This window comes from Mercenaria mercenaria, chromosome 10 (assembly GCF_021730395.1).
Source record: "Mercenaria mercenaria strain notata chromosome 10, MADL_Memer_1, whole genome shotgun sequence".
Classification (NCBI taxonomy): domain Eukaryota; kingdom Metazoa; phylum Mollusca; class Bivalvia; order Venerida; family Veneridae; genus Mercenaria; species Mercenaria mercenaria.
In genome coordinates this window covers 21,650,599-21,674,509 of record NC_069370.1, presented here as the reverse complement: position 1 = coordinate 21,674,509, position 23,911 = coordinate 21,650,599, and the positions used below count along the sequence as shown (strand labels likewise).

The 23,911-nt window shown below is 34.6% G+C and overlaps 1 protein-coding gene across 4 annotated transcripts; it reads left to right on the top strand.

Annotated features, from left to right (window-relative positions):
- Positions 1-9,144: 9,144 nt before the first annotated feature.
- Positions 9,145-22,909, top strand: LOC123559684 (uncharacterized). Of its 4 annotated transcripts, XM_053552478.1 has the most exons (12): positions 9,221-9,357; positions 11,071-11,173; positions 13,070-13,318; positions 15,187-15,498; positions 16,191-16,505; positions 16,723-17,025; positions 18,301-18,576; positions 18,924-19,199; positions 19,544-19,819; positions 20,242-20,403; positions 20,845-20,896; positions 21,594-22,909. In XM_053552478.1, exons 3-12 carry the CDS (start codon positions 13,279-13,281, stop codon positions 21,700-21,702), a joined length of 2,121 nt encoding a protein of 706 aa, XP_053408453.1. In that variant the 5' UTR covers positions 9,221-9,357; positions 11,071-11,173; positions 13,070-13,278; the 3' UTR covers positions 21,703-22,909. The 4 variants fall into 4 exon arrangements, with proteins under 4 accessions (XP_053408452.1, XP_053408450.1, XP_053408451.1 ...); XM_053552475.1 differs by lacking the exon at positions 11,071-11,173 and having other exon boundaries at positions 9,146-9,357; XM_053552476.1 differs by lacking the exon at positions 11,071-11,173 and having other exon boundaries at positions 9,148-9,357; positions 21,597-22,909.
- Positions 22,910-23,911: the final 1,002 nt, after the last annotated feature.

The window sequence follows — 23,911 nt, the reverse complement described above, 5'->3', positions numbered from 1 at the left end:
CATACATATGTTCGGAGCCAGGGGCAATAAAAAAGTCAATGAAGAAACAACCTGCTGGAGTTACTTCTCTCTTAATGAATAAACATATATGTAGAACAAACATAGGGACGGGAGCCAGCCTATGTTCGGATCCAGGGGCAATAAAATAAGTCAATGAAGAAACAACCTGCTGGAGTTACTTCCCTCTTAATGAATAAACATATATATGTAGAACAAACATAGGGACGGGAGCCAGTCTAGTAAGCCAGTTGTGTCTTAAGTTTCAAATATTGAAAATAAATGTAACAAAAATTGATAAAGATAATATTTGAACTTTATATGCCAGTTGAAAGTCTATTACAATTGGGCTGTTGATATAGTTTTCAGAAAGATGTAAAGTTCAAAAATGCAAAATGAAATATTAACATGTCGGCATGCTATGAGCTTTTAGGATGTTTACTGAAATTGAAACCATGGGGACAAAAGAAAATGTATCAGCTGGAGAAATAGTTTATCTTTCGTTCTTTCTTTCTTTCTTTCTTTCTTGCCAAAATAGTTTCTTTATTCTTCATACGCAAACAATGGGAACATCTTTGGACATTCACCACTCACTTTCTAAGGATTTCTAAATTTTGAAAATCGCACAGCCTACCACTATGCATTCCTGTTTACCACATTTTTGTATTCCACATGTTTTCCCACTTGATGACGTTTTGTCCATATAGCACCAGATATTAGAAGATCTATTCGGATTGCGGCAGAAGTTCGCTGCGTCATACAGAGTAGCGTGAGGGAACATTTTAAAGAGTTATTGTATGGATGAGAAAAGGAATCCCATCTTACACACTCCTCCCCGTTAGCTGTTGTCTGTTGGTGACCGTCATACTTATATGTTGTGGTGGTGTTGTAACAGTCTAAGACTACAACTAAAATATTAATAAAATGAGCCGTGCCATGAGAAAACCAACATAGTGGGTTTGCGACCAGCATGGATCCAGACCAGCCTGCGCATCCGCGCAGTCTGGTCAGGATCCATCCTGTTCGCTAATAGTTTCTCCAATTCCAATAGGCTTTAAAAGCGAACAGCATGAAGCCTGACCAGACTGCGCGGATGCGCAGGCTGGTCTGGATCCATGCTGGTCGCAAACCCACTATGTTGGTTTTCTCATGGCACGGCTCAAATCTAAATACTAGCAAACTCGGTTTGATTGAGTCTGTTCATGAGAGGTTGTGAAATGTGCAACACCCTTCATTCCCCCTAGCACCGGCTTAAGCGGAATATTCTGACATCAAAAAATGAATGTTCTACGTGTTCAAAAAACACAGAAAATATAATAAAACATGAATCCAGAGTTATAATGTATTGATGAAAGAAAGTGAGCGTTTACTGGAAAATATGTTCATTAATTTATGAAAAAGAAAATAGTTCGGGCTGTACACGCTTACGTTAAAACATGCTTAAATATATTGATTTGTAAAGACTTTGTTTTGATAGGAAACTATTTACTTAACCTATCAGATACCATTACTTTAAGGACAATTGTATTTTAGTAAATTAAAATTAGCAAAGGTTTAAAGCAGAACATGAAAAAAAAGCACTCTGGTTACCTATTCAACAAAGTTATGTGTAGGTACTTCTGCACGTTTGATTAACCGGAAGTGACGGCGTGACATCATATAGTAATAACTATTATTTACTATACTGGTGTTACATCCAGTGTATTAGGTGTTAACCCTTACCCTGCTAAATTTCTATATTGAACTTGTCCATCTTTCAATTTGGACAGTACCATTTGAATGTTAAAGGGGTGTTTACCAATAAAAAGATACTGAAAGAGCGGCGAACAATGCGACTGTGCAGGCTGATCATGATCTACACTGGTCGCAAAGGCAGAATCAGTCATGTTCATGTTCAGTATCTTAAGTGTTAAGCAGTCAGTGCTGATGTCTGTTGACAATAGATAGGATTATTAACCCTTACGGCTTACCCTGCTAAATTTCCATAATCAACTTGCCTATCGTTCTATTTCGACAGTACGATCAGCTATTAAAAGGGATGCATACCAAAAATATACTTAACGAATGGCGAACAGTGCAGATCTTGATCAGACTGAACGGATTAGCAGGCTGATCATGATCTACACTGGTCGCAAAGGCAGAATCAATCGTGCCCAAGCATGATAAGGGTTAAAACAAATCACCTCTGATTCATGTGGGAAAGTTGGCAGTTACTTGCGGAAAACAGGTTTGTACTGGTACAGAATCCAGGAACACTGGTTAGGTTAACTGCCCGCCGTTACATGACTGAAATACTGTTGAAAAACGGCGTTAAACCCAAAACAAACGAACAAAATAAAACAAATCAAAGTAATAACATAAAATAAGCAGTCATCTGCAGACTCCACCTGATATTTGGTAAATTGTGGAAAAAAGAACACTGAGCTGTAAGTTTTATTTAGCGGTGTGATTGAAAAAAAAGATTAATCTACAACTTTTGCTTTTTCATCAAAATCTGCATTTTGTATTTTTTTCTCTACACGAAAATGTCACCCAAAGTGATATTTTCCAATAGAAGTCCTTTGTGAAAATTGACCGGAGGACAAATATTTTCAAATCGGTCTAATAAAAAATCAAGCACATGACCCTACCTCTTACACTGGCTGAATTTCCTTCGGAAACAATGATGCTTTGAAAGACTATGGTTTAATAAAATTCTACATTGTAGGACAGTTTTTGTTTCAAACGTGCTGAACCACGTTAAAAATGATACTGCTGTTAGATTTTACAGTTAAAAAAACATGCCTCCAGATGTCATCGCAATATCAAAATGTTAAAAACGTCAATATCTAAAAATATCAAGAAGTTAATATCACGTATGACATCTTTTGTTTCAGTAAACTATAGATCGTAGTGAAATACTTATTTTTACAGCGCACTTTGCTGCGTGATTAACGCCACAGAATGTTGGTGTTTTTCTACGTCTTATACAGATTACGCAAGTTTTTCTATAAACAAAGACTGCATGGATTTCAATAAATTGCATTCGTTTTTTATGTTTATATGCAATGAGCAACTAACGCGAGAACTATTTTAAATATTTAAAAGTTTTACGTAAGTCAGGAGTCATGACCCTTTACACACAATCGTATTATTGTAATATCGTCCTTACGTCGAAGGGACGATCGTGCAATAATACGATGCGAAAACACGTTGCGAAACTGCGATATTAATATCGCGACTTCGCATCGTGTTATCACGGTGTCGCGTCGTATTACATTGTCATCGCATCGTGTCTCCAACGACCGCCCTTGCTCAAACAACGATGACTAAGACGAAACACCATAGCAAAACGAATATTTAACAACGCCTATTTACTAAATTCTTACTGAATGCAAGTATTACATAAGCAAACGCAATGGAATGCATGTCTTAATACTGTTGTTCGATAAGCTGTACATAAAATACGGAAGTTAAGTACGAAAGTACGCTACTTTTTTTCGCTTAGCTTAAAATATAACTGGTAACTTACTTCGAAATGATACTACGAGACGTTATCCTTATAAGGAGCGATAATTTTGCGTTGTCGCAATATATCTGGGCGAATCTTGTATTTCATTTTAGTCATGGTGGTGTATAATATGGTACCGAGGTGGTTATTCACTAATATCTATCTTTGCTTTTGATATTATGTTGCTCCAATGCGTCATGTTGCATAATAATTTTTTTTTGTAATATACATATATAAAATCGGCTTGTATTCCACAATTAAATATGCACAGACAGACAAAAAATCCGTATTGTGCCTTTTAAATTCCGTATTGTACCTTCCGTATTGTATGCTGCCGGACTATTTTCATTAATATGCATGACCCAACACATTTCTATAAATAGCGCACATAAAAACTTCACTAGATTCCATTTCATATCGATAAACATTGAAGATTTCGTTCAAGAACAAAACAAGAATCAAAATAGTAAAGGTATATAATAAAAGGGTCATTATAACAGTAGCTGGATCTGGGACTTTGTATTCGGTTCTCGTGGATTTTGCAAGGTCGGATCACACTCGGCGCTTGCGCGCCTCGTGAGATCCCATCTACCAAAATCCACTCGAGCCGAATACTGCATCCCAGATTAAGCTACTGTTATAATAACCCTATTGTATTAATATTGTAATAATATGACCTCATTTTACATGCATATAATTTCATATGAAACAAGAAATATCTTTAAAAATGATAGTCGGCGAATTGTAATAAGGAAAGACGTTTATGAATTTTTCATCATTGCTAACATTCATCTTTCATCTAACATTTTTCAAATTGCAAAACTAAACACCGCACTTTAACAATTTAAATGGTTCTCTTTTAATTTTTTCGCAAAGGTTTCGTAGGGTTGCAATTTTGTTTCGTTTATCCTTAGATGAATAATTACAACAATAGTTTGATGAAGGTTCATGAAGCGGTTCATGAGAAGAGGTCATTAAACGTGTTTATATTTTTAGCTAAATTGGTCCCTATCCCCATTTGTAACAAAATAGCAGGAGACCTTACGATATTGTTACACATCGAGTTTGATAAAAATCCATTACATTTTAGTGGTTAATGCGAAGAAAGGCATATCTACTTTTAGCTATAGTGGTCCCTAATAGGGCCCAAGTTTCTATATAAATAAATTTGGAAGAGGATCTTATAATGATGCTCCAGACCAAGTATGACAAAGATCCACCAAGCTGTTCATGAGACGCTGTATAAAGGCATTTCTAGTTTTAGCTCTAGCAGCCCCTAAAAGGGGTCAAATGTCCCAGCTGAACAAAGTTGGCTGCGGGCCTAATAAAGATGCTACAAATCAAGTTTGATTAGAATACATGAGAAAAATCAATTAAAGGATTTTTTTTATTTATTATTTTTATTTATTTCTAAAACAGGCCAACTGATCCCGCTTTAACAAATAGCATATCCGCTATTCATGAATCTTTGGACAATGACGTCACACCTATAAAAAGTGAAGGTCAAGCAAAACATACAATTGTAATTTTTTCAATATTTCTGTTTCATAAGCAAAGTTTGACCATAGTCATATCACATAGATAAACTGTATGCAGCGTACCTTCATTTCAGTGTAATGAGATTCAGTCATTATATAGCATATATATAATAAAACAGATTTCAACTGAGTTCAATATTTGCATACCATACTTAAGAAAAATATTCATGTATAATAAATCAGTTAAATAATATATAACAAATATATCAAAGCAAACAAGAACTCATTTTAATATGCAATCTGAATAAGTCACAAAAGCAAGAAACATTTTCATATACAGACGACAATTGTAACAAGGAAAATCTTTTAAAGTGCACTTCTCAACATAAAAGACTCTTATCACACCCTTATTCATGTGATACGCAGACCGTATTCAGCTCTTTCTTTAATTTGATATATGTTGGTATTTCAACAGGTTTTTATCATATTTATTAAACTTACTTATCATTTTGAGATATATCAATATTCTTGCTAAATATACTGAGCCAAAGTTAGCTTTAAAACTGTAAACAGCGTCGTTTAGGATAAACGCTTTGTCTACATTTCACTCAGCGTAGCACATTCAACAGAGTGAAAGAAATTGACACTCTCGTCCAATCAGGCAGAGTGTTGCATAAATCTTCCACTTTGATAAATTATCTATAATGCGTTATCAAGTAGTTTGATTCGCAAACTGAAGTCACGTGGCACAGATAACGAAAACGAATTTAGACGGCGTCGCCGAAAAAGGAAAATACGATAAATGACTTCTCATATCTTTGTGACTGAGGCTCAGTTAAAAATTGTATAATTCCGCTTTCTTCCTAAAATGCTGACTGATAATTCTATCGGCGGGTATGGTTTGTAGGAATTATCAGAGAACATACAGCCACCATCTCAAGTCTAACAAAATACGCTCAAAGTCAAAGTTAAATACCTTTCATTTTACTCATTTCATGAATACATGAATTAATGAGGTGATTATTTTGCGATATATTTAAGGCTCAATTAAAAGTACATAATATGGTAAAATATGCTAAACATCATCATCATGATCATTATCATCACTACTACTACTACTACTACTGCTACTATTATTAATATTACTATTTATACCATTATTATTATTAGTATAATCACCATTATCATTATTATTTCACGAATAATAACGAATGAAAAATACCGACATACCTTTTCCAAAGAAAACAAATGTTGATAAAACGATTAAAAAAGTTCCGAAATAGAAACGAATAATCCAAGCCATTGAAAATAAAATTGAAATAATTTTAAATTGTTCAGATTAGAGTTACTGTACGGACATAAATATTTCTACATAAGCAGGACGTGATGATAAGTGAACATATTTCGCATGAAACTTGTAACATTTGTCACGAAGTATTTTAAATATTATTTAAAATCAAAATTAACTAAAATACGATTGGACTAAACTGTTATCTTCTCTGTTATTGTTATGATATTATTTTGTTAGACTGATTGTCAGGCCAGCTTATCATTTATGTGTTCATTCTTGAATGATTTGCGATTGAATGTACATCATGTAAATTTATCATTTGTTTTCATCAATGTAATGAAGTAATTAAGGGCTTTGCGTGGTTTATTCTCTGATTTACAACGGTTCAGACTTCAGATGCGCAAACATTGCACCAAGAGACTTATATTATCTATAAATATCAAGTCTTACTGCATTCGGTCTGAATTCGGTCTGCATTACTGAAAATGCCCTTTTCGCGATAAAAGCAATTGCCCCGTTTAACAACAACATATTATGTTAGCGATGGATCTTCAGTTGGTCTTTCAAAAGCGCCCGTTGCACGGACTGTTTGAGTTTTTCAATAACTTTGCTGACAAGCACACTGAACGGATGTACGAACTTCTAATATTTATTACTCTAATATGTAGTATTTTGTTTCAGCTCCTAAAGAAAAAGGATTCTAGACCTTCAAATGATTTCTTGATAAGTTCGATCGAAAAGCACTCTTCCTATAGACTGACTAATCTCCTTTGTATGATATTAACAAAGTTCAGAGGAACTACCCCAGATCGTCTACTATACCCCGATCTGAGAATTCATTTAATTACTAAATGGACATGTATTTGTTTTGATGATATCAACGGTAAAGCTCTGTATTCTTTTGCGCAGAATCCTTTCTGCTGAACGAAGTAACTCTTAATTGACTTTGTGAGGGGTGGGGGGAGGGGCTCCGTGACCGAGTGGTTAAGGTTAATGTCGCTGACTTCCAATCACTTGCCCCTCATCGATATGTGTTTGAGCGTCACTCGGGGCGTTGAATTCTTTATGAACATGCTTACGGAAGGTCGGTTGTTCTACTCAGATGTCCGCTCATGATGAAATAATGCATGTAGAGGCCTAGGTTCTTCCTCAATTATTGTGTCGGTGCGACGTTAAACCTAACAACTTCATTGACATTAAAGCATTTATTACTTCAATGTGTCATGTATATGACTGTGATTTTAGTCTGTAACAACATCATTTAAATCCCTTCAAGTGGAGACTTTAATATTTTACATTCATTATATCTCATTACATTTTTGTATAGAAAGAAAAAAGAAACGTTTATTTCAGAAATAAATGTCATTTTTTGTGCGTTTATACGGATATAAACTACATTGACACTTCTTGCAAATCCATGAATCGCCCTATTCTGATAAATTCTGATGGTAAAGATTCAAATATTTGAGCCACGCCATGAGAAAACCAACATAGTGGCTTTGTGACCAGCAAGGATCCAGACCAGCCTGCGCATCCGCACAGTCTGGTCAGGATCCATGCTGTTCGTTAGAGGTTTCTCTAACTGCAATAGGCTTTGAAAGCGAACAGCATGGATCCTGACCAGACTGTGCAGATGCGCAGGCTGGTCTGGATCCATACTGGTCGCAAACCCACTATGTTGGTTTTCCCATGGCGCGGCTCATTTGATTTTTTGACTTTGATGATATCTTATTTTAAAATCATGGACAGTATTTTCATCGGAATACAATTTAACATCGGTAGGTCTTTTTGGCTGTTATATCTTATAAAGACAGACAGTCTGACATTTATCATGATTTTGTAATACTCGTGCAAAAAAAAAGACGTTTGTGAATCGCTAGTGCAGTGGACTTCCCGATCATGTGTTGTCGTTCATTTCATGAACTTTGAAAATATATCATGATTTTTTGCCAGGATAAGCCGTACTGGTAATAATCTGGGTGTATTGATATACTATACTACGAGTTCAAATTAGACTTACTTGGCCTACAATAGTCATGGGAGTCAATTGCCTTTCTAACCTAGTTTGTTTTCTTTCAGCATTTTGGGAATCATGCCAAGGATGAATAATAAAATAATAACCCGTGTAATTTCATACGAAATGAACAAATAGAAAATGTAACTATTCTGTACATTCAAATCAAATTTTCTGTGAATAATTGGTAAATGTGGTGTAAGATGATACCAAATAATGCTTGGCAAATAAGAAGCAGAATCGTATCCACTTGAAGGTGTACTCGGGACTGCGTTGTGTTAGGTTTTCAGCCGATTTTTCAGACACAAACCCAAACAACTGCGAAAAGATACGCACGCTTTGTTTGATGAAGCAGCTCTTTAAATACTAAGTCTTTCAATAATTAATTTTGAATAACTGACAACAATCTGTCCACTCCCTCCCTTCTCCAAACATGTCGGACTGTACAGAAGTGTTTGAATAGACGCATCCGCTAAATGAATACATGTATTAAGAAACGATCTCTTGCAGTTACCTCCAGGTGCACTCACCGTTTTCATCTGATTCGGTATATGACGGGTAGAAATGTACCATTTTATTTTGTCCATACACGTTCTGCGTAAAATTCATCATTCAAACGGCACTGGAACGCCCACCTGATCTGATAAAGCTACGGTCAGTGTGTATCTGGGTGTACTTCAAATTGTTTATGAAAATTAGTTATGTCTAATGATCTAATTATTTAACATCAACTGCAGAGGGAACTGAATTAGTTTCATGTTCCCTCGAATGAATATCTAAAGTTTAGTTTTCACATACTAGACCTATGCACAATCATTAATTGTAAACGGAAACCTAATTTTTCCAATTGTTTGTTAGAAGATATGGCACTTGAGAAACAATGAAATTACTCATTTGCATCTTATTAATTATGTACTTCAAATTCTGCTACAATTAAATTCCGTTTTACTTGAAGTTACCATAAGATATTAAACTCAGATTACAATAACGTGATTGTGTTTAAATTTTTTTACAATGGCACATACTATGGGTGGGCTTTTCGGAACCTTTTTAATCATTTTATCAACATGTATTCTCCTAGGAAGAGGTATGTACGCTTTTTAATTCTATATAATTTTTAAAACATACTGATGATGATGATGGCGATGATGATGATTATGATGATGATGATGCTTCTGCTGCTGCTGCTGTTGATGATGCGGATGATGACGACGACGAGAAAAAGAAGACGGGAAACGATATAGCGTCTCGGTTACTGCCTTGTTAACACTGTGTTAATGCAATATAAAGATATTTTTTTCAAACGTGAACAATGCCATTCTCCTTTACTTGTAAAACAAACTCGGTTTAGTATAGCGGTATTTCACTGTAAAGAACGAAGTTTTTTCTAATACGGGATAAGACATGGAAAACACGAAGTAAGATTTCGTTATAATGAATGAATATTTCAAGATATTGAGTTGCCTGTCCTACTAGGTTCAGTAAAAATGTATGTGTAAATTAATATGAAATAAATATGAAATAAAACACTACATATCCAGAGCAAAAACGCGCACTTTTAGTTGGTAATTTCCGAGGAAAAAGGTTCCCTTTCGGTACTTTCGACACACACTGATAATTTTCCTGTGCGTGCCAAGTCGTTTGCCATTGTTCGCCGCCACGTGAAATGAATAATGGCAATGTTTTACTATTTACTAAGAACGTATTAAACATTTCAATTGATTGGAAACTAGAGGTATAAGGAAGTTGGTGTCGCCAAGAAGAATCTGTAAACGCGTTTTATGTTTACAGAAGGCATGGTATGAAAAGCACAAAAAAAACAGATACGTATGTACTCTTTAAAAATGAGAAAACCAAGAATAACGTCATTACGGACAAGAAGTCTGATGTCAGAGCAGCTCAGTCTCGGTTTAAGAATACCTTTCATAGAGTATTTCACGTGTTCCTACTGACAAATCATAGACAGCTGCAAAAGGGTTAGACAATAAATATGCTGTGTGCTACAAAACAGACATCTTCTTATGTATGCAGTACATGAAAAGAATTTAAATGCTCGACGGGGAAAATGAAATCGAAAGCTATATTAACACACTTAAAGCCTCTCCAGTCATTATGTCTGTATACTCTTAACCTTTCGTATTTATAGTGAAAACGAAACACATTTTTGTTAAGTGGCTCATTTAATAGACATGTAAGATCTGAATAATTTTATTATAAATTGGTTTAAGGCAAAAGTAAAAATAATATTCGCTTTAAAATCTGAAGGTGATAGAGGAACGTTTCCGCGTAAGTTGTGTCTCAACAGTAACATAATTATGACAACATCTCAACTGGCTACTGTATCGCTCATGCTTACGTATTAGTATTTACATGTACAGGTATTAGCCTAAATAATATTAGCCCATTTTGTTGAGTTTAACGTCCTACCAACAGAACTATAGGTCATATGGTAACTTTTTAGAATTTCAAGGTGGAGGGATGCCTCCAGATACCCCTCAACAGTATTTCATGTACAGGACTTTCTGCAAGCCAACTGGGATGGCTTCTTCACATGAAAGAATTCTACACCCAAAGCGGTGTTCGAGCCACAGCGGTGAGGGGTAAGTGATTCGAAGTCAGCGACTTTAAGTACATGTACTCGGACACGGAGGTTTTCCCGTAATAACTAATACATGCATCCGCGGTTGAATAAAACATCCGTTTCTGTGTCATTGTAACATGTCCCTTTATATTTTTTTCTTTTCTTTTTCTTTTTGCAAAATTCACAAAAATCCTGTTACCTATGTCGTGGATCACGCAGTAATTCTATGTCATTGAGAAGATCTTTTGAAAGCATATCTGACGCAACCAAACAAATCCGTTTATAAGAAGTGGAGAAAGATGCAAAACTATAGAGGATATAAGTAAATTCATACGGTTTAATAAATTGAAACTTTCAAAAAACGAAGGAAGAATCAGATATAGTAAGAGAGAAATTATTACTATTTCAGGTAAATAAATAAGTCAATTACGAAAAGACAATTAAGAGAACTTCGGTAAATGAACAAGTTTTTATTTGTTGTTAGAGAAAATGCAAACATATCGGAGATTAAAAATAAATGCTTGGGTTTTTCATGAATTGCAGTTTAAAGAAAGAAAACCAAACAGTAATTCTATAAAATGCGCACTTAATTCAGAGATTAGAGATGCTACATGAAATTCATAAATCACATTTTGAAAAAAAGAAAGGATATAAAGGTGCGCAGTAAGCTGTAGAAGTTTGACGGATCTTTTTTGACGGGGTGGGGTTGGGGGTGGGGCGTCAAAAAAGTGTGAGGGGGGAGATAGGGGTGGAAGATGTTCCGAAAAGTACACAGATTTAAGCAAATGAAAGCATTTAACACAACTGAAAAAAAAAATGAAAAAGAAAGAAAGAGATACAAACAACAGCGAAGTTATCAGAAATCTCAGTAAATGATTGAGTTTTCGTGAACTACATTTGGAAAAGCAGAAATTCTAATAGGAGATATGTTGAATATAAGATATTCACACTCCTGAACAGTCGTGGTGGTTTAACGAGTCACACGTTGACATCTTACATATTATGGTATGAAAAGAAACTTGTGATATGGTATAAGTTTCCCTTAGGTGCCTCGAATATGTGATAAACAGGGTCTTTGTATTGTTTTGTTGCGTTTAACGTCGCGTCGACACAATCATAGGTCATATGGCAAACTACCAGCTTTGATGGTGGAAGAAGACCTCAAGTGCCCCTCCGTGCACTATTTCATTACGGGCAGACACCTGGGTAGAACCACCGACCTTCGACATACAGGGTTTGCAGTAAGAGTCATTCTGCTGTGTTTCAAGGATAGCAACTGTATGACATAGTATATGGGCTTCCGAAACATGAGACAGTATCAGGTCTAGATAGAAGTATGCGATAGTTCAATTAGTTTTCTACTGACTTATTATTCAAACTTAAAAAAGTGAAATAATTCAAAATGTTAAACAACAACTAAATAATTGTGAAAACAGGCACATAAAAATGATTCTTCCAAATATCACTTTAAACATATTTCATTTCAGGTTCCCAAGTAGCATTATAACGTAACGTGTAAAACATTGAATTTTGAAGCTGAATGTTAAAATAATGTTATAGCTGACTAACACTACTGACAGTGTTTGCAGCAGTCCATGGTATTTAAAATGAACGCCTTTTAGCGAAACCTATTTTCATCCATTAGAGGCTCGTCAGAATCCCGAGACGAATACCTGAATATGCTTGTTTAAATCGCAGATTGATTTATGCTTAATTTGAATAATTATTTTATATTAATTGTATGCAACAATTATAAAGTCCTTATACAGCCTGAATTATAATGTAGAATAACAGTTCAGTTTGTGGACGACGACATTTGTCGTACTGACTAAATTGTAGTTTCTTGCTCAAACATCATCCTTCCAGTTATGCAGGTGTCCAAGAAATAGTTTGGACAGCACGTACAAAATGTATATACAAATTTATAATGATTCAACGTGGAAATCGCCTGTTATATCAAAGCACGCTTTATTCATTTTTCTCTTGTTGTTTTACATACATATGCTTTAGATTTTCTAAAAACAATAGTCCATAGGTAAGAACATTTGTAGCAATATTAATTTGGCTTGAATAAATTTACAAAAGAAGCAACGTTTTTACCCTTACATTCGTTTTGTAATGCACACCCAAATTTTTTCATATGATATAGATCAGGGATCATAATTTTGTAGTAATCACCTAAATCAAAATATTTCTTTTAGTTTATATAATTTTCCAGGTATACCATTAGACTGTTACAGGACCACACCCAGCCGCTATGACGGTCATCAACAAACGACTATTAATGGGGATGCGTGTGTAAGATGGGATTCTTTTGATAACGATTTTAGATTAGCTAGTAATTTCCCTGACGCTACTGTTGCTGACGCAGCGAACTACTGCCGTAATCCGGACAAAGATGAAAATCTCTGGTGCTTTACTGGTAAAATGTCAACATCTTGGAACATATGTGGAATTAAAAAATGTGGTAAGTATGAATGAATTGTGGTCGCCTTCTGTTATTCTATATTAAAGATGTGCTTGGAATTGTATCTGGTCCGCACTTAAGAACCAAACATCTAGTTTGCATAAAACTGTTTCACCTTTTAATGATAGAAAACATTTAAGAAATAATATATCTCATTTAATGATTTGTCGCTGAATAAATAATTGTTCGGAGTTCAGCTGCGAAGGAATTATATCACGAGGGCGCAGCCCGAGTGATATAATAAAACGCATCTGAATGACAAACAATGATTTTATTCAAGAGCAAATCACTAAAAGAGATATATTATTTCGATTCTAACACGTTAATTAATAATTCACTGTTTTCAGCCTTCTTTGTTTAATAGAAAAATGAATAGGGTCGTGTTAGAATTAAGAAATAATATATCTCATTTAGTGATTTGTCGCTGAATAAATCATTGTTTGGAGTTCAGATGCGAAGGAATTATATAATGATATAATAATACGCATCTGAACGCAATCAATGATTTTATTCAAGAGCAAATCACTAATGAGATCTATTATTTCGATTCTAACACGTTACTAGCGACTTTAATGTACATCCTTGACGGCATTCATTAAATATTTGCCCGTTTTCAATTTGTTTCATTTCCAGCGCGCCGCTATGCCGTTTGACGCCATGCCGTAATGATTGTGACGTCAGAACAGTGAATTGTTGTATAATAATTCAGTTTTCAGCCTTCTTTGTTTAATAGGAAAATGAATTTCGTTAACAATACTGATAATGTCCGATACCCTTGGTTTCTGGAGTTTACGGACATTTATTTAAAATACAGGGTGAAGGAAAGCATCGCCCAAACTTTTCCATTTGATTCAAATTATTCGCTGATCGCTCCTTGTTCTCAGTGCTTTTGAGGGATCTACTTTCCAGATTTTATTTACTTCAAAACAGTGAATGTCAAGTGCTGTGTGGCGGTCGTAAAAACTTGCCCGACTTCATCTCAGTGTTGTTATATTTTCTGGTCTTTCGGGCCATTGATTTCAACCCATTTAAATTTGAAGATTGAATACTGCTTATGCCGGTGTTAGGGGGCGTGGGCAGTGTTGCATTTTCAGTTGCTGCTCATGAAGAAACTCGATCAAACCGAGTCTGCAATTTTCACAGTTTACCTTGTTCTCGGTGCTTCCGAGGGATCTACTTTCCAGATTTTATTTACTTCACAACAGCGGGTTTTAAGTGCTATTTGGCGGCCGTAAAATGTCGCCCCGACTTCCTCTCTTCTGGTCCTTCTGGATCATTGATTTCAACTCATTTAGATTTGAAGATTGAATACTGCTTATACCGGTGCTAGGGGTCGTGGACAGTGTTGCATTTTCCATTACTGCTCACGAACAGACTCAATCAAACCGACTCTGCAATTTTCACTGTTTGCTTTGTTCTCATCGGTTCCGAGGGATCTACATTTCAGATTTTATTCATAGTAAAACACAACTCATGACCTTTTTAAACAAAAAGTAAATAATAGTAATTAGAATCACTGTATTACCGTTGCATGATCATAAGAGGCGACTAAAAAGTTCTGAGTACTTTTTTTGCTGCAGTCACTCCTCACACCAACTCCCTGCAACTTCATCCCCGGCCCCACTCTCACCACCATCATCACGATATTTGACGTAGTATGAATCCGCATCGGTATTTGTATAGGCATATACTGTCAAACTTTCGTATGTGCAGAGTATGTATAGAGCTATAATGATCAAGCAATGACTGCTACATTGCGCAATGTTATTGGCATTTAGTTAAATTCAGAATAGAGTTTATAAAGGTCTGTACATTATACATATTCTATTTTACAATGAAAAATGTATAAAACTGTACATTTCTTGTAGAATATGTCAACGTTGACCAATGCGGACGCCTGAGTATTGAACAACCGACCATACTGGGAAGAAATGTTTTATTTACTTTTACGCCTGACACAAGTAATTCAAACGCCATACTGGAATGGCAGCGAACAAATAAAATAAATCCATGGGCAACACTTCCTGTCAAATACAAATTTACACAATATTTCCAAGATGGGACATATTATCTACTTTTGACCGACACAGTTCGTTATGATGACGAAGTCTATTACCGAATTTATTATGACAACAAAAGCGTTCGCTGTTTAATGGAAACTCCCGAGCTTGTTCTGAAAGGTAATATATATATATTGTCTTTAACGAAATTTCCTGCGCTTTGATGCGTAACTGCATTAGAATTTGCCACGTGTAAATCGTCCAGTGGCCATTAACGAATCTAGACAACTTTAGGCAGTTACTCTGTCATATCGTAATCAATAAGTAGTTCCATTGAATGTATAAATCAGAATCAGACTCAGTTATAGCACTGGCTTAACTGGGATCCATGGCCACAAAAAAAAGAGCCAGAAAATATAAAAAAGACACTGGTCTAAGAGGAAAGAAACGTTTTGTGGTTGTCATGGTACATAAAGACGACTTCTAAAGCCGCAAACATGTTTAAAATACAAGGCTTAAATGCAAGGCTTAAGAAACAGGATAGTTTGTATACTCATAAATCTTTTTGAGAAACAACAATCTACAATTGTAGATATATTATGAATTATGCGTAGTCTTATATTTTCTTTCAAATGAAAACAAACACTTGGATATCTGACTTGCGCAAGCGGTAACGGAACGTTGAATTTGTTGTATCAAATTCGTTATAAAATGGCAGTTCATGAAATAAATTTAAACGACTTTCATTGTCTTGAAGATAATGCACTAAACTCGTGGTAAAGTGATATTCATTTGCTAATTTTATCAAAATTTATATCTTACGATCATTTACATGAAATGTATTTTCATTTTGTTTTCTATGTTTTCCTTAGATATATCAAGTAATCCGTGTGGTTTTGTTTACCTACGAACAAAAAAGGTGAAAGTTAACGACATGGTTGAACTAGAATATTATCCGTCGAAAAACGCTATGCGATATCCAGACCGGTTTTTACGACAATGGACACAATTTACAAATCATACAATTCCAATACAACTGAAAGAAGATACATATATGGAAACGCAAGAGCCAAATGATAAATACGTGCTGACCATAAACATGTCCAGTTATCAAATGAATGGCCTATATAAAGTTTACTGCGGCACAGAAGCGAGTTATTCCAATGCGGTTAGAGTTGCGTTACCTGGTAAATGCATTTTGAATCAAGATTTAATATAATTTAATTCATTACATTTTACTTTTAAGTCTTTAAAAACACGATTTCACTACGTCTGTCAATGAAACATTAAGCAAAAGTAAAGAGTAGAACGTGCACTTGCATTGAGCATTTTTAAAATTATGACTATGTAAGATTTTGTTTAAAAAATCTTTTGAGTTCAACCGTACTTCTACATCTTTTGTAGATCCACCAAGTTCACCATTATTTGAAGGTTTACAGGATATAGACGACTGTAAGGGGTGTATTGTTGGTGAAGATGGTGATCATTTCAGCGTACTCTGCAAGACAAGTGGAGGAACTGAACCCGTTATAGTGACCGTGTCAATAGGGAATGAACCGCTAAGCCCACAACGATATGATGTAACACCTGGCTATATAGCATTCTTCTATCTTCGCAAACGTCACCATATGGAAGTTTTGACATGCTCAGTTATGAACGATGCATTGACTTCACCTTTAATTGTCACTACTCGTGTGTATATTAAACGTAAGTAAAATGCAAAACGAATGTGTCTGCAGCTACATTTTACTGAAAGGAGATGAAATTCAGATGAAAAGAATTAAAGGGTTATAGGTATTTCAGAGTTTATTACTTTAGCATCAGACAATACATGGTTATATAAGACCTCTTCCTTTTAATGAAATGAAATGAAGTGACAACCTAGGCAGTTTATATATGAAAATATGAAAGACAAAGATACATGATGAACGAAAAAGACTTTAATACGATGACAAAGCCGTGTTATTTGGCAAACTATAATAAAAGTTATATAAACGAGGGGTGAAAAAACAGTAACCTTACTTTTGACTATTTTGATATTCATTTTATTATTTTTCTATATATCTGATCCAGTTTGGGTGTTGTTGTTTTTTTTGTGATATTTGAAGGGCAATCTGATTAAAATCTCGATCTTCTCGTACACGAAGATCTGACGGTGGCCAGTTCTACACTGCTTTCTTCCGAAAACGGTATTTATAATTCAGTCAATAAAATCGCTTGTTACAGAATTAAGTAGGCTCGACCATCAAAATGGCGCTGCCCATGCTATCAAAACTGTTTGGAAAAAAATTAAAATAAAAGAACTAATACCTAAACATAATAAACAAGTGGACGTTTTTCACGAAATAACGAACGGGAAAGATTGTTTGGCATAACTTTCAATGCGGTCGTCATAAGAATTATAAGTGCGTGTTAATCACACTTAAAAAATTGGGATCCCACGGTCATGAGGCTAAATATAGATTTTTTTGGACTTCTAGTTTTACTTTCAAAAACTTGAAAGCAATGCGTTGATTGATTATTGGAAAGGTCGTGAGAAGGTGACCTCCAACGATCATAATGCGTGACATTATTGAGGAGATGATTTTAATCAGATTGTTTGAAGGGTGACCGCTATCAAATGCGCACGCGAAGCTGATTTTATTACTTTAACTTCTGGTCCGTTTATTTCTTTAGGGAGTAACGAATTTAACGGATATTCAATATTCTATTTCGACACGAATCTCTATATTCCCGAATAAAAACTAATACGAGTTTCATGAGAGGTAGTAACGTTTTGTGTAGCACCTAAATATCCTACTTATAGTTATAATGCATATTTTATTAATATAATAATTATACATTAACAAAATCTTCGTGATCCGTTTTATTAATCCTGAGTTTACTTTTCTGTTTCTAATGATGAATTCAACACCCTAAAGATGCACTGCGACAATATACATCAAACGTTACATGATTCATCTTTCTTTTTCTTACTTGTAGATGCACCAGAAATTGAATTCAACATTTCTGGCTCGGAACTGAATATTTCTAAAGGAGAACAAACGTTCGTTAAGTGTTCAGCCAAAAGCGCTCCTGCGTCAAATATTTCATGGATTGAGAGTATTGATGGGAGAAACATAACAAAGAAGCAATGTCACATGACAACAAACTGCGTCATAGCAATTGTTGAACACCTTGTCCCGCAACGGCATTTGTTTTGTCAGACTCACTATTTACACAAAACTGACCGAAAAAAATTAACAATTTACATTTTGGGTAATTTTTTTGTTTATTACTCATTTTAAGGTAACATGTAAATATGGAATAGATGTACCGAACAAGTCTGTAATGTTATATAATTTGTTTTATTCGACAGAATGTTGTATGCCAAACATGCTCTTATTTGCCATCTTAAAAAAACAACCGTACAAAATATAATTAAAATGTTTAATTTCTTATTTGATTATAACGTTGAAATTACACACTTCAAATCTTCGTGATGCGTTTTTAAATCCTCAATGTACTATTCTGTTTCTACTGATGAATTCATCACTCTAAAGATACACCGCAACCTTAGCTACATGAAACGTTACATTATTCATCTTTCTTTTTCGTACTTGTAGATGCACCAGAAATTGAATTCAACATTTCTGGCTCGGAACTGAATATTTCTAAAGGAGAACAAACGTTCGTTAAGTGTTCAGCCAAAAGCGCTCTTGCGTTAGATATTTCATGGATTGAGAGAATTGATGGGAGAGACATAAAAAAGAAGCAATGTCACATGACAACATACTGCGTCATAGCAATTGATGCACATCTTGTCCCGCAACGGCATTTGTTTTGTCAGACTCACTATTTACACAAAATTGACCGAAAAGACTTAACAGTTTACATTTTGGGTAATTTTTCTGTTTATTACTCATTTAAAGGTAACATGTAAATATGGAATAGATGTACCGAACAAGTCTGTAATGTTATATAATTTGTTTTATTCGACAGAATGTTGTATGCCAAACATGCTCTTATTTGCCATCTTAAAACAACCGTACAAAATATAATTAAAATGTTTAATTTCTTATTTGATTATAACGTTGAAATTATACACTTCAAATCTTCGTGATGCGTTTTTTAATCCTAAATGTACTATTCTGCTTCTACTGATGAATTCAACACTCTAAAGATTCACCGCAACCTTAGCTACACGAAACGGTACATTATTCATCTTTCTTTCTCTTACTTGTAGATGCACCAGAAATTGAATTCAACATTTCTGGCTCGGAACTGAATATTTCTAAAGGAGAACAAACGTTCGTTAAGTGTTCAGCCAAAAGCGCTCTTGCGTTAAATATTTCATGGATTGAGAGAATTGATGGGAGAGACATAACAAAGAAGCAATGTCACATGACAACATACTGCGTCATAGCAATTGATGCACATCTTGTCCCGCAACGGAATTTGTTTTGTCAGACTCACTATTTACACAATATTGACCGAAAAGATTTAACAGTTTACATTTTGTGTAATTTTTCTGTTTATTACTCATTTTCAAATAACCTGGATATATGGAATAGATTTACAGAACAAGTCTGTAATGTTATAGAATTTGTTTATTCGACAGAATGTTGTATTGTCCAACATGTTCTTACTCACGATCTTAAAAACAACGTACAAGATAAAATCAAAATGTATACTTTCTTACTTGATTATAACGCTGAAATTATACACTTCAAAGAGCAAGTTTTATCTATTGGCCTTTGAGATGGAAAATAGTTTTAAATGATATGTTTCATGATAGTGCTTTTATACTTTTCAAATATTTTGTAGCCGATACTTATTACCATTCAACACCGATGAAAAGTCAATTTTGGTAAGAAATATAAATCCGATATTCACTATCAAATGTGATATTATTTCATGCAGATGGTTTTTATTCTAATGCAGGGGAAGATGATCAACTTTCCAAAGACCAGGAAGATTCTGTCTCTGGTGTTAAATTGATTTTCTGGATCATTGTAGGCCCTTGTATAGCTATTGTAGCTGTTGTCAGTATTGTTGTTATCATCGTGTGCTTAGTTGTAAGAAACAAACAGAGGAAAGCTAGAGGTAACGCTCATAGTTTGCATGATTTTCGCGTTTATATTTAAAAGCACAGACTCGTTACATATTGCTTAAACTTATACACAAGAAGATTTCATTATGAAACAGTTTCACTTTAAAGTAACTGGACTCAAATTGCTGTTATATTTTGGTCCATTTGGATCATGGATTCTATACAATATTTCTAAAATAGTGTTTCGTTTAAACTTTTGCAAGAGTGCGTGAGGGTGTTGTGTTTTCTATTACCTCTCATGAACAGGTTTAAACACGAGACGGCCATTATCTGGTTCTGTCCTATGTTTCTAAGGTTGTTTTTATTACATTAACTTAAATTTCAAATAGAAAATTATATGAGACATATCAAACTTTTTTTTTCAAAATAAATGCATTTAAATGATATTGTGTGCAAAAGTATTTATGGCAAAAATATGTTTAACATCATTTTAGCACAACAGGAAACAAATCGAGTGATATACAGTACCAGTGACGATGGAGACAGGTTTGTTTGTTAATTATCATAATTATCATCGACAATACATGTATCTTTTTCAGCAATAGTTCCAAGAAATTAGATTGATAAGTCTTTTTTATATCTACACTTAAAATTTTCTTTTTTGCGATCCGTGTTTGATTTAAACATATAAAGCAGTAGCCGTACATTAGTTTGAGTGTGGCATAGTAAGCCTTAAATGGTTAGACCGCACCTACCTTATACCAGAATATGCATATAAGTATTAAAAAGTGTATAGAGGTACAGAGTACATGAAACATATGTTGTTAATCTACCTAATCAATTCGATGGAAAAGGCTGTCGATATATATAGAATCTATAGACTTGTTCGCAAAATAAAGACTAGGAATGTGAAAGTTAAGACAACATGCCGTTTCTTTCTGAACGAATATCAGAATAAATTGAAGAACTGGACTCTTGCAGGAGGCCAATAACTGAGATTTAAACTGTTTTAACTACCCTACAATATTCATAAAACCAGTCTTGTGAACATTGAGAATGCCAACGACTCATTGCTCAAACATCACCTCCATTTTATTCAACAGTATTTGGATTCAACAACGCTAGAAACAATACCATTCCATAAAGCTATAAAAACAGCAGTACAATAATACAATCTTAACAATTTTTCATCATTTTATAGCCTATCGTTTCAGCTTAATTACACAGTAATTTTCTTTTGAAGCAGGGGTGAACTGGATGTAAAAAATCAGGAGTATGCACAATTAAGGAATGCCGCACATGCAAGTGGACAATCGGAAACTGTGTATTCTCAGCTGCAGCTCACTCCATAGACGTGCCAAGGACAAGCATAAATCTATGGAAAACCTATTCCATCTTTGACAGATACGGCTAATAAACCGGACGCTGCACACATCTACTGATTACCGACAATCATTCGAGTTGGCAGACATTCAACTCATAGGCAGTCATCTTGGTCATAATATGCAATTCAGTGTTATACCACTTTTTCAAGTCATGAATACCATGTTTACATATGACTTGCCTTTATAACTCATCATATATATTGTAAATATATACATAGTGCTGTCTAGTTTAAATATCAGGTACATTGTGTACATACTGCTATTCTGTTACATGTTTACGTTTTCAGTCCTACCAGTGAAAATACCATGCATTTGTTTGGGCATATGTTTTTATATTCATTACCAGCAAATTGAAAAAAAAATCATACATGAATCATGCTATTTATGATGACTGTAATTTTATGTAACTGTATGTCAGTTAAGGCAGTCGGGTATACTGTAAACCATTACTTTTTGTATGAGATTAATTTTCTTGAATTATGTGGTTGAAACAAATCAAAGAAATTTAATTCCACAGAGAAGGTAAAACTTTACATTCATATCATGGTCAAAAGTTGAAATTCATGAATTCACATCCCCGCATCATAGCCATTCAAACCAAAACACGAAATTTCGTGCCCTGGAGAACATGATTTCACATTATATTGGGTTCCTTATCAAACTCCACTTTTTATGAGGATTTTATTAACAAACTTTTGTTCATTTTAATGTTCAGGTTGTACTCGGTAAAGGTATTCAAGGTTTTATTGACAGAGGTTATAGTCTTACTGTTATGAAATACACCGCCGTTCAGCCAGTTCACGGTCGGGTGCTAGACTTTCATCTTTGCTTTTATTTGACGAAACAGGTTGAAGAGTTCTAAAAGCCTACATGGTTTAGTTGCTGTGATATTGTGGTCTGTTTCGTCAAGCCGTTAACAGTGTTTTCTTGTATTCTGCCGAGTCATTAGGTTCATTTGGATGTACATGTGACTGGTTCGTTATGTTTATTTGCATGTACATTGTACATGAACATTTCTGTATTTTACAGACAACTCGTGTTTGGTTGGTGCGCACCGTCCTTCTAAAGATGTTCAATTTGTGTCTTTCATTAAAATAGTTTACTTTAAGACACCAACTTTAAATGTAGAAAATCCTCATCGAATGAACTTAATCTGAATAAATATATAAACTAACTGTGTTTGTATCGCTACAATCACAAGCAAATGTTATGTATAAACCTGTTATTTTCATTTGTAGTACATAATGTACATACCTATACTGGCCTAAAACCACAGTTATTTTTACTATAAGTTCTATATAGGCACTGGACACTATAGCAATTTTGCATGCATTCCAACCCCTATAAAAATACCTGAACTCAACAGAACTATCCAAGAGAAATAATTCCAGCCACAGTAAACATTGGGTTGACCGGCTCTTTTTTCCACCATTTTGAACCAAATCACATGCGTATGAAGAATACTCTCTAGATGGCCGCAAACAGGCAAAACAGGCCCTATAAAAAGTCATGTTATGCATATTCTGACATTTTCATTCTGTCAAATTGTACATGTTCCTACTATTCCATATCTCCTCTATTAAATCATGCCATTTATTGCAGGTCTTTCACTCAAAAATTCACCAATATTCACCATCAAACAGAGGAACTATTTTCCGCGTAACCACTTCCGTATTGTAAATTGGGCAAATAACTGTGGTCTTGTGCCTACTGTACTGAACGATATATATATTAGGCTTTTACATTTTTATGCCTAACACCAGTGCTGTTTGTACACATAAACATGTTAATATTACGTTTACACAGATACTAATAGTATGAAGTAATTATTTATAATTAGAAGTATGAAGTTGGGTATTAATTTCTGTAAAATCTCAAGTGATATTTAACAAGCCTTGACTTTCCAGGGTGGTATACTTTGATAGCGTTTTTTTTCTGTTGGGTGTTACGCCTTAATTGTTTTAGCTGCAGTATTGTCATCAGATACCTGTATTGGTTTTGATTGACAATCACCTAGCACTTGATTTGTTTGAATTACATTAAATGTAGCAGACCCGATTTATAGAAGAACCAATAGCGAATAAATATGTTATCTGTAGACGAACTTTAGTTTGTCAAAACAATATAAAAACACCCAACTCCATAGCTAATATTTGTCAAAATGATGCAGGGCAGG

What these genes read in the sequence shown, in the direction of transcription:
- LOC123559684 (XM_053552475.1), top strand. Translation starts at nt 9,285, where the DNA reads ATGGCACATACTATGGGTGGGCTTTTCGGAACCTTTTTAATCATTTTA. An exon ending in ATGTGGAATTAAAAAATGTG is followed by an intron (nt 13,319 to 15,186) that starts GTAAGTATGAAT and finishes CATTTCTTGTAG; the next exon opens with AATATGTCAACGTTGACCAA. An exon ending in CTTAACAGTTTACATTTTGG is followed by an intron (nt 19,200 to 19,543) that starts GTAATTTTTCTG and finishes TCTTACTTGTAG; the next exon opens with ATGCACCAGAAATTGAATTC.